The 10,737-nt window shown below is 36.4% G+C and overlaps 2 protein-coding genes and 1 non-coding gene across 3 annotated transcripts; 1 reads left to right on the top strand and 2 right to left on the bottom strand.

Moving 5' to 3' along the window:
• Positions 1–1,649: 1,649 nt before the first annotated feature.
• LOC114761255 (60S ribosomal protein L34) lies at positions 1,650–3,585 on the top strand. The gene is made up of 4 exons (XM_028950583.1): positions 1,650–1,803; positions 2,031–2,110; positions 3,107–3,216; positions 3,305–3,585. The coding sequence occupies exons 1-4, from the start codon at positions 1,725–1,727 to the stop codon at positions 3,396–3,398; spliced, it is 363 nt and encodes a 120-aa protein (XP_028806416.1). The 5' UTR covers positions 1,650–1,724; the 3' UTR covers positions 3,399–3,585.
• Positions 3,586–4,926: 1,341 nt separating this feature from the next.
• TRNAL-CAG (transfer RNA leucine (anticodon CAG)) lies at positions 4,927–5,007 on the bottom strand. The gene has a single exon. It is a non-coding gene; the product is annotated as a tRNA-Leu (tRNA).
• Positions 5,008–6,724: 1,717 nt separating this feature from the next.
• LOC114761250 (protein FEZ-like) lies at positions 6,725–7,992 on the bottom strand. The gene is made up of 3 exons (XM_028950577.1): positions 7,809–7,992; positions 7,401–7,705; positions 6,725–7,315 (listed from the first exon to the last, which is right to left on the bottom strand). The coding sequence occupies exons 1-3, from the start codon at positions 7,990–7,992 to the stop codon at positions 6,725–6,727; spliced, it is 1,080 nt and encodes a 359-aa protein (XP_028806410.1).
• Between the last annotated feature and the right edge of the window lie 2,745 nt (positions 7,993–10,737).

Raw genomic sequence — 10,737 nt, 5'->3', positions numbered from 1 at the left:
TGATTGCCCTGCCCATGCCAGTGTGAAGAAGACTTGTGCTCTGAAACTTAATTACCAGGTTGTGGAGGTTGACTTTTGTGAGTGGCGATTGGTGTCGATCGCCATCTCTCCCTCTCAAGTCTCAAACAGTTGGAAGATCATCCTTCCTTTCTGGTATGAACATAAACTCGAAACTAAAGAACGTGATATGCACGGCCAAAGCAAATCAAGCCTGACCGATTCAATGGAGAAAAATAACCGTGATGAAAAGAGAAGGTTTGAAAATAGGAGGCAAGCGATCTGACCTGAGAATATGTCCTGGTGAGCTCTCAATCCAATTCACTTGAACCTTTTTTTTTTGGGTACAAAAAATGGTTTGAACTGTTAGTCAAACAACGTCCCTCCTTCGTTCCATGGCTACTGGCTACAATGGGAAGGAAGTCATTAGGAGTGTTTGTGCCTCTAGTATCCTATTCTCTTAATTGTTTTTATTCAATTCTACACAAAATGAAATATATAGTGGTGAAATGGTTTTTTTTTTGTATTTTTGAAAATCCTTAAATTGTGTACGCTTAATTTATTTTTTCTTGAAATAATGTGAAAAAACCGCAAAGCTTCACTGTTTTATGGTCATGATATATCAAGTTTTTTATTTTATGGAAAAGAAAATTATCAAAAATCAAAACCAGAGCAGTAAGGTATTAAGAACAGCAAGGAGGGTAGAGGATGATTTTGTGCCCCGTTGCCCTCAAGCTTCAGGGACCACAACTCCAGCCTCCATACCGGGCAATTTAACCATCCCTGGTGATCCACCCTTGCTCGACTCGGGGTAGCCAATCCACTTTGTGCCAAGTGGCCTATGGTTCCCGGTTTGTGGGCCATCACTTTACTTTTATAATAATGATATTCTCTGTCCTTAATATAAGACTCATTTAACTAATTTGATTAGATTAAGGAAGTTAGATAAGTTAGTTAATTATAAGAAATGTGACATGTTTTCTTAAAACACCATAATCATCTTTCTTACTACCCCTCTGACTCTTCTACTTGATTATGGTTGAAAGAGTATCCATAGGGGTAATTTAGAAAAATTGATAAATATGAAATGGGTCTTATATTAAGGATTGGAGGAGTAGTATATAAAAGTAAAATAATCATAAATGAATAATTCTTTTTATAATGAAATATCTACATTTCAAATTATTAAAAAATGCAAGTAAAACTGTCCATCCATTGATATCCCTATTATTCATTTTTTATTTTTCAAAAAAATTAATTTATCACATTTTTTTAAATTAAAATAGGTCCTATGCGACAATCATTAATCAACATTAAGTTATCACGATTATAAACATATTCATATTTATCCCCCATATATTATAAGAAATATTAAATATTTATTTTAATTATAAAATTATTTGAATTTTATTATAATTTTATAAATTATATTTAAAAAGTGATTAATAAAAATAATGCCAGTTTTTGAAAATATAATATTTACATTCCTATTTGGATTGGCTTGCTAATGCCTTGCAGTAGTTGGGCTCGGATCCAATGGATTGATATCAGGTGTGGCCCAAATAACGTGGATCATCTCAAGGCGAAGCTCAAAGCCATCAGATCTAGGGTTTCCTCCGCCCTTCAAAGCACTGCTTTTAACACATCCGGCGCTCATCCTCATTCGCTTTCGACTCTATTCGAAGCTCCCTGGCAAACAAAAAGGAGTAGCTCTTGATCACTGCAAAATGGTTCAGCGGCTCACATATCGTAAGCGTCACAGCTACGCCACTAAATCCAATCAACACAGGGTCGTCAAAACCCCTGGTATGAATTCCTTCTCCACATGCTTTGGCTTTACCTTTTTATTATACAATGCTTTTTGGCCCAATTCTTCTGGTCATTATTTCAATCTTTTCAGTTTCTTGATCAATGCGTCTGTGTTTCTTGATAACTTGTACAAAATGCTAGCCTTGTAAAGTGGTTCATGACTTGTTGAATTGTATTTTTAACGATATATGCTTTCTGGTCTTGACTCTTGATAATTTTTTCAGGTGGCAAGTTGGTGTATCAGACTACAAAGAAGAGAGCGAGCGGACCCAAGTGCCCTGTTACTGGGAAGAGGATCCAAGGGGTACGTATGCCTTCTGAATTTCATGAGTATCTGCTGTTTGTATAGTTTATTTGGCGCTTGAATAGAAAATGATAACATGCTTTGAACTAATAGAAATTAGACTGAACATTGCGTCGTTGGCAATTCAATTTTGTTTTTCGCGTTTGCTCTTGATGATTGGTAGGGCACAAGTAAAATGTTCACTAAGTCATACAAAATTATCAGAGTCTAAAATGGAGATGCTCCCTTGACCGGATTGCTTATATAAGTAGTATGCATGTACAGACGTCGGAGCTTGATAAAAATATCTGATATCCTCATATTCGGGAATGACAAGTTTTTCCAATAAAAATATAAGATCTATCCACTGTATCCATATTTTCTCGACTGCTGGTGTTTCCTTCCACCTCTATGCTGTCTGTTTGCTGGATTTTGTTCTTGCCTAATAAATTACTTTCATTCAGGTGATCTGTCTTACTTAGTCAGTTCATCTCTAGCATGTATTTATGGTTAAGGAGTGTGAGAATTGTGTCCTGGGTTTTATCTTAATTCAATGAGACAAAAGTAAAGGTTTTGGTGTGGAAGGGATGAGGCCAGCGCCCCGATACGTGGTACACCTGCTGAGCTGAAGACTGATGGTTTTCGGTTGTCACAAATGACTGATTTTTGGCTTTTAATGTTTCCGGGCTCATGACAGATGACACTGCTTGGCCACTTAGGTTATGAGAGACTAACTACTGGAGTGTCATGAATGCATGAGATGAGAAATATGTTGTGCAATGGCCCAACTGCATGTTTTCTTTTAGCTTCCATCCTCCTCTTGCCTGTTTTCCCTTGAAATAATTGTTTGCCTCTCCATTCTTCTTGTATTCTCTTCTCTGTTTAGTCCATCATTGCATGGTCTGAGTTGCCTTGTAACTGTATTGAAGATCTTGAACCAAAATTTCGTTTCCTTCTTTCCTTTTAAGCTCAATTCTATATTTCGTATTGTTGTTCTGATCTAAATTGAACCTGCAGATTCCGCACTTGAGACCTGCTGAATACAAGAGGTCTAGATTGTCTAGGAACCGTCGGACAGTTAACCGGGCTTATGGAGGTGTATTATCTGGAGGTGCTGTGAGAGAGAGGTATGTTGCTAACAAAATGATTAATTTACACTTTATTAAAGTTGTCACGAGCAAAGTAACTGAATAGGGCTATGTAACCTCTGTATAGGATAATCCGGGCTTTCTTGGTTGAAGAGCAAAAGATTGTGAAAAAGGTATTGAAGATCCAGAAGGCAAAAGAAAAGCAAGCATCAAGGGGTTGAATTATTGGTTCATTGCGTCATCGTTGAAGTTAACTCCTCCTGTTAAAATATGTTGTTGAGAAATTTTGACTTTGTTGTCAATTATGAATGTGGAACTTAATTTGGATTTATATTCTATGCTTGCTTGTTTCATAGTTTAATCTGTTAGTATACATTTTGACTGCTGCAATGCATTTTAAGTTCTCTACGAGCGACTCCTACCTGTTAGTTCCTTTTGAAAAAGCTTATGTTAATAACTCAGTCATGAAGGTTATCAGGGCTTGAAATGATTATTAATTCAATCATTTTTAGATTAATGATTCTTTAACTTGGTAAAGGAATGTTAGTTTCAATTCATTGGGAGGTGGTGGAACCCCCCAGCTTATGGTTTTAAATTACGACGAGTGCCAGTAATCAAACAAAAATAAAGATTTGCAACAGAAATAAAGAACAACAAATAAAACGGTATGGCATCCAACGAGTTTCCCGACAGCAAGGAGAGGAAGTTTCGCTGAAAGAGGCGAGCTATTATGCACGTTGATTCTTTGTTGCTGGCTTATTTGTAAACATGGCGGGTGACCCGTGTTATTACATCGAAGTGTCATCACTCTGAGCAGATCGTATAGTCTAGACATGGAGGAATAGGAGTCAATCAATCGCCGTGATGATAAGGCTGACCGTCTGGTCAAATTATGGCAATTTCTCTTATCCTCTTAACTGATTGACTGATCGAGGCGTGCAGCGGAAGCCACCCTTTATGCAAGACTGTGACCCCCTTTTGGGGTTTCCTTCCCTTTATTATATAAAAAACCCTCTTTTTTTTTTTTTGTGAATAAAGACGAAGAAACAAGGGTACAAAAAAGCCCTACAAGCAAAAGAGACAAACCAGACCTATTTATATAAAAAAACCCTGTGTGTGTATTTTCAACCACGTCGGAAGAATGCACAGCACTTGTAACATCAACTGCTAATCTGCAATGTCCGGCTTATTTGGTAAATCTTGGTGCGCAGAAGAAGGCTGATATAAGTTGACAATTCGAAATTACTCTTCAAGAGTTGATGTGGTATACAAGTGTGAAGATTGAAAATCAAGTCATAAGAACAATATTGTTACTTAAATATCGTGAAAATTATTTGTAGATATTGGACTAGGATTTTAGAACTGGATCATAGAATCTCACAGCTGCATTAGTTGTCTTGTGGTCATCGTTAACAAATGTTGAGGGTGAAGAGCCCAATATTTCCATTCCTTGCAGGTAATTATCCACCGAGTCAGCGACAAAATTCTATACGCATTGTTAGTCTTGGTAAAATCATTTCAGCCTCTTCTTATTCTTCTTCGTTTTGTAATAATGATTATTTTTCCGACGTGGTGATTTGAAGGAGGTAGTAGTAATATGAAATGGGGAAATTCTAACGGAGACAAAGATGGGTATTGGCTTACTCCAGCCGAACTCTGTTGCTATTGTTCATTACAAGGCAGAAGGTGGTGTTCATTAGCATATCATAAGAATGGGATTCGAACATTGCACACAAAGGCAAAAGTGAATGTCAAGAATGGGATTCGAACCCATGCCCTTTCGGACCAGTACCTGAAACTGGCGCCTTAGACCAACTCGGCCATCTTGACGGCGATGCGAGTGCTCCAAACAGAAACTTGGTCTAATTTAAAAAAGTCGTATTCATGTCGACAACCTATTCTGCGCGCCAATCCTTTGCACGTATGGCTACTTTTTGGTCAAAAGCAGCTATTCAACTTCCATAGTAGCTACCGTAGGAGAGCAGGGGGCGGAGTTGTCATTTGAATTGACACCGATACTCCCACGCATGTGTTTTGAAACAGACACCCTTCATTCTCTTGCATTCATCCAGCTTTCTGCATATATTGCTTCTGATTCTAATTAGTCGGAATCAAACTTTCTGTATATATATTTTTTTGATTCTTAATATAAGACTTAATTATTAAGTTAATTTTAATTTTAAATATAAGACCTATTTATCATACTTATCAATTTTTTAAATTATCTCTATGGATATTCCTCCAATCATAATTAAGTAAATAAGAGAGGGGAGATATTAAAAAATAATTATGGTGTTTTAGAAAAACATATCATATTTCTTATAATTAACTAACTTATCTAAATTTTTTAATCTAATCAAATTAATTAAATAAGCTTTATATTAAGGATCAGAAGATATATATATATCCCAAGCCAAGCCAAGCCAAGCCATCACATCCCTTTTGCTTCATAAACAGCACCGTGAGCCTTAGCTTCCCTCCTCGGCCCCACTTTCCTTATACCTCCTTGCTCAAAGCCAGGTGGGCCCTCTGCTTGATCCACTCCCTCGTCTTGCACGCAATCATAATTACTAGATATAATAATGACCCTTTTGTCACCAAAAAAAAAAAAAAAAAATAATGACCCTTTCACAACGTCCATTCTATTTTAATTTACTACCAAGCACAAATCAATTTGGTATATGCTACTGTTACATACATATATTAATTAAGATACACGTGATGTGGGGATAATGTTATTTCCCCACTTTTTCTAATTTATTTCGACGCAAATCAGGTCTCTAATTTCCACGTGTTCATGTCTTGTATCCCCTATTACAGCGGCAGCTTCATTTTTTCTGATATGAATAATAACCCAAACTTGTCTGCATACTCCTGCTTGCCGTCCTTTTTTTTTTTTGTGGTAATTATCGGCATTAACTCTTTCAATCATCTGTTCCTGAGTTTGAAAGATTCCAATTATTTTCCTCGTCATTTTCTAAGAACCTTGTCCTTTATTTTCTTGTTTTCTCTCATCCTATTAAGAAGTGCTCCATCTTCTCCCATGGAACGTTTTCTGTATATTTTCTAGTCCTAGATGGCCGAGAAGACATACTGACATAATAATAATGCATATGATTTGGTAGAAAACTATGCTCGTTCACAGATAATATATATATATATATATAAGGAGAGCTGTGAGAGAGCAGAAATGTTAAAGGAAAAGAGGCCTTGAAAAGAATTCAGATATCATCTATGTATGTATGTATGTATCAAATATATACAGGTATAGCACACAAGAAGCATCTGATACGAGAGACATAACGATAAAAGCTAAAAGGCAAGCGATCCTGGTTTGTACAATCTGTAGATATTTTCCGTGTTCCGCGGTGGCCGGTAGTGGCATTTGATTTTTTTTTAAAGGAAAAATAACAACGCTATACTTTTACTAGTAAGATCAGAACCAGATGGTAATGATTTTACTGGTAAATATGCTACTTCAGAACATAACAAGGACTAGGAACTAGGCTGCCTATTGCTTTGACCACCCTGGAACAAACACGTTTTTTCAAGTGCAGCATCTATTAGTAGACATGTCGCTAGGACAAGGTGGTGATTCCCATGGGAGAGTAGGTTTCCAAGCATCGTCTGAAACTGGAGGCAAGCTGAAGGGAAACCCAATAGTTTCTGCTACGGTCGATGTAGTCATGTTTACTCCTTCTACGTCTTGATGAGGCGTATTCACCACAGAGACGCCGCTAAACATATTGTTTGGCCCTTCAAAACCTACATAGGCACAAGGGCCTGATGATTCGAAGGTGGAGAACATGAAGGTGTCTGCTACGTCACCGTTCGAGACAGGGATCTGAGGGGCCTTATTCAAGATCACTGTGCTATTGTTGATGGCAACATCTGAACCGGAGAAATTAGCACTAGACACCTGATCGTATAATTCTTGCCTGTTTCCTGACGCTGATCCTATTTCTGTGGTGCAAGACAAGTTCTCTGAACTCAAGTGATTCCGGTTTGCACTCTGAGCGAGGAGCATATCAGATACCAAGCTCTCTGGAAACTGAGCCATCCAAGTGTGAGATAGAGCTTTCTGTGCCATGGACATGGAGTTTGTTTTCTTGAATATCCTACAAATCGCCCATGAATCCTGGAGAAAGGCACGTAATATACTTGGTAAAATAACAGCACATGACAAATGGATGAGCATAAGGTTAGGGAAAGTATATATACACCTGTGGAGAGAGGGTTTTGTCAAAGGGCTTTTTGGGCTGAGGAGGTGAATCTGGGGGAGAAGGGAGGCGAAACTCATGCATCATCCAATCGGTCTTAACGCCTTTGGCGGCTCTGCCTCTGTAGAACACAAGAGATTTCTTCAAGCCGATGCGTTTTCCTTCTGATGATGAGTATATAGGCCTGTCTGTTCCAGTGGCTTTCCAAAACCCAGCTCTCGTCACTCTATTTGGCCGCGGACTGTTCCTGTATTTCCGATCCCTTGGACAGTAGAAATACCACTCTTTCTCCCCAGTGCTTGCCAGCTCTTCAACAGGTAAGAAGAAGGGATTAAATCCATCGTGTTAAGCTAAAGCAAATTGATAAAAAAAAAAAATGCAAATATCAACGTCTTTTATTAGAGTTCTTACTTGGAAGATCCCAAGGATCATATTTGTAAATATCCACTTGCTTGATGAGCTCAATAGGGAGAGATTTCTGCTGAATCTTTCTTCTGAGGTAAAAATCAACAAGCTCCTCATCCGTGGGGTGAAACCTAAAACCGGGTAACATTGTATCATCGTTCATCTTATCCATCTCATTCCTCGCCTCCATCTCCTTGTTTTGTCTCAGTCTTCCCCCCTCTGAATCTCTTCTTCTTCAAGAGACTTCAAACTATTCTAAACCCCTCTGGTCTCTGTAAGAGAACTGACGGTAATAAGCAAAATCAAATTTATCACAGCTTATATATATGAAAACACAAGTAGTATCTAGTAATTAGAAAATTATGGAAAACCACACTAGACTCGTGAAGTTTCAACTCTCAAAAATCATAATTAATTGCAGCTGTTAAGCGGTTTCGAATTGTATGGAACTCACTGTGTGTACAAATTTACTTGGGCCGATATAATATTATGCGTCCCGAGGAGGGGTCTGCCTCCGAAGCTTGAGCCGCTGATTCAGGATGACTCGAATGGGGATCTAGAGTGTTCAGACGAAAAGCACGATGACTTTGGTGGCGAGAAGTGAGAATTAAGAAGCTGTGCTTCAGCCCCTTAACGAACAGTTACTTAAGAACCAAGAAGTCACGGAGTCAAGCGAAGTGCCATTTGAATGGAGTTCTCACCACCCCACGTTGTGCTCAATATGTGTGTTTACTAAAACGCCAAGACTAGACTCATAAGAGACTGCAGAATCAGTAGTTTTGTGGGGTTTTTTTTTTTTTAATGCTGATTATTTATGATTCTGATCTATCTTCCTTCACACTTGCTGATGACGATCTGCTTTTGTCTTCAACAAATAAATGGCAATCACAAGATGACAAGGCAAGCTTCCAACGTAATCGTTATTTTATTGTTAACCCCAATGAAAAAGAAATTGCAAATTGAATTGATCGCCATCTCCCTCTCTATTCCTTCCGGTTCAAAATACAAACTAAACTTTATCTATTTGTATTTATCAAGAAACTAATTACAATCAATTTAAAACAATAAACGTAGAAGGCATATATTTATTTTTTCCTAATATACCCTTATTAATAAAGAAAATAAGTAAAAAAATGTAATAAATAAAATTTTTAAAAAAGAGAATATATGAGAGTAAAATTGAAAAAAAAACTCATTAAATATTTGGACAAAATAAATATTATCTTATAAAAAAATAACTTTTTTAAAAATTTTAGTTTATATTTTGAATCAGAGAGAGTGTATAATAAACTTAAAGTAGCATTCAATACTTCTCCAGAGGGCCCAGTTGTGAAAATTTATAACATTTAAGTAATCTCCCCGTGTCCAAAATTACTGTCTTTCTTCCATTCTGTCCATGCTCCTTGACAAATAAGGACAGGGAGGCTTCCATCAATATTGAAATTTTAAAATATTCTCAAGGTTAATGAATTCTGGAAGGATTGTGAGGTAATACCATTAGTTTAGCTTGACCTGCTTATAAACAGTGTGTTTTAGTAAACAACCATTTGACGCTGTAAATAAATCTATCAATCCATACCCAGCCCCAATTTCCCGTTGTAATTTTTTTTTTCAAGATTTTTTCAACTTATTATTTCCCTTACAACTGGCTAAAATATTGATTGGCTTGTTTTTTTAGTGGTGATAAAAAAAATTAACTCAAGCAAGTAATTCTCTCAAACAGCATATTGAATTATTTGGTGTCAAAAATATGCAGTTCTCTATTAGCTGCCATCTGATCCCCCATCGCCCCCGTTGATTGTTGCCCATTATTTCTCAGGTACGGTTATGCTAAGCTTTACAAGGATATCGTTTGTAAGTTGTCATTATTATTAAAAAAAAAGCACTTTATGGCAGTTAATATAAGCTTTTTATGGTGGTTTTAAGTATAACGTTTGTGCTATTGATGTAAAAAATAGTAGATTTCACAGGATTTAGTAACAGCCATGATATGTGACTTTTCATGTATAAATAGGTGTCGTGAAAAGTTTATTTATTATTTACTGAATTCTCCTCTTTCTTGCTCCGCTTGAAATCTAAAACCCTTCACTACTAATAGAACATTGAAGCCTTCAACCATCATATTGAAACCACTAAAATTTGATGACGGCAAAATTGAACACCCAAATCTAATAAAACTCATAAATTTCAGACTGTCAAACTCAAATTTACAAAATGAGAGCAAGAAAAATTAGATCTATTTAAATTTTTATGTATCAAAGTATGCTTAAATAAGCAGACTAATAAAAAAATAGATTTATTCAAACTCGAAACAAATAGCATGTTTTTTAACCAAAAAAAAAAACTACCTACATGGTTTCAAATAACCAAATCATAAAAACTATAAAACTCATGAAAAGAATGTAAAAGAAAAGGAAAAAAACTCACAAATAAGGGTGAAGAAGATGATACAACAGCGACGATGAAAGAATATGACAAGGATGACAAAAGCAAGAAAAAATGTCGGCAAAGGTGTGAGGAAGGAGAAAATTAAGTAAGGACAACAATAAGGCACCATGAGATTTGATTGTGAAAAGTAAAAAACTATAGCTCAATGGAAAGTGTTTTAAAATTCTAATAGACTTAAAGTAGTTTTTTTAAAAAACCGTCATAAAAAATATTTTTCACGGTGGGTTTCTAAATAATTGTCACGAAAAATAAAATATATTTTTATATAATTACAAAAATACCAATGTTATTCTTTTCTACAGCCTTTTATCTAATAATTACCGTAAATTAACATTATAAAAAATCCTTTTGGTGGTACCGTGTAACAACACAATTTCAAGTAACAAATGAGATGAATGAATCCGTGACACTTCCCCCCCCCCCCTCTCCTTTCAAACAAGACATAATAATCCTGCAAGTGATAGCTATAACTGGAAATCAACTCAAG

This window comes from Neltuma alba, unplaced genomic scaffold (assembly GCF_004799145.2).
Source record: "Neltuma alba isolate B1F8T4 unplaced genomic scaffold, ASM479914v2 tig00011113_pilon, whole genome shotgun sequence".
Taxonomy (NCBI): domain Eukaryota; kingdom Viridiplantae; phylum Streptophyta; class Magnoliopsida; order Fabales; family Fabaceae; genus Neltuma; species Neltuma alba.
The sequence above is the reverse complement of the archived record's forward strand: the minus strand, read 5'-3'. Positions and strand labels throughout refer to the sequence as shown.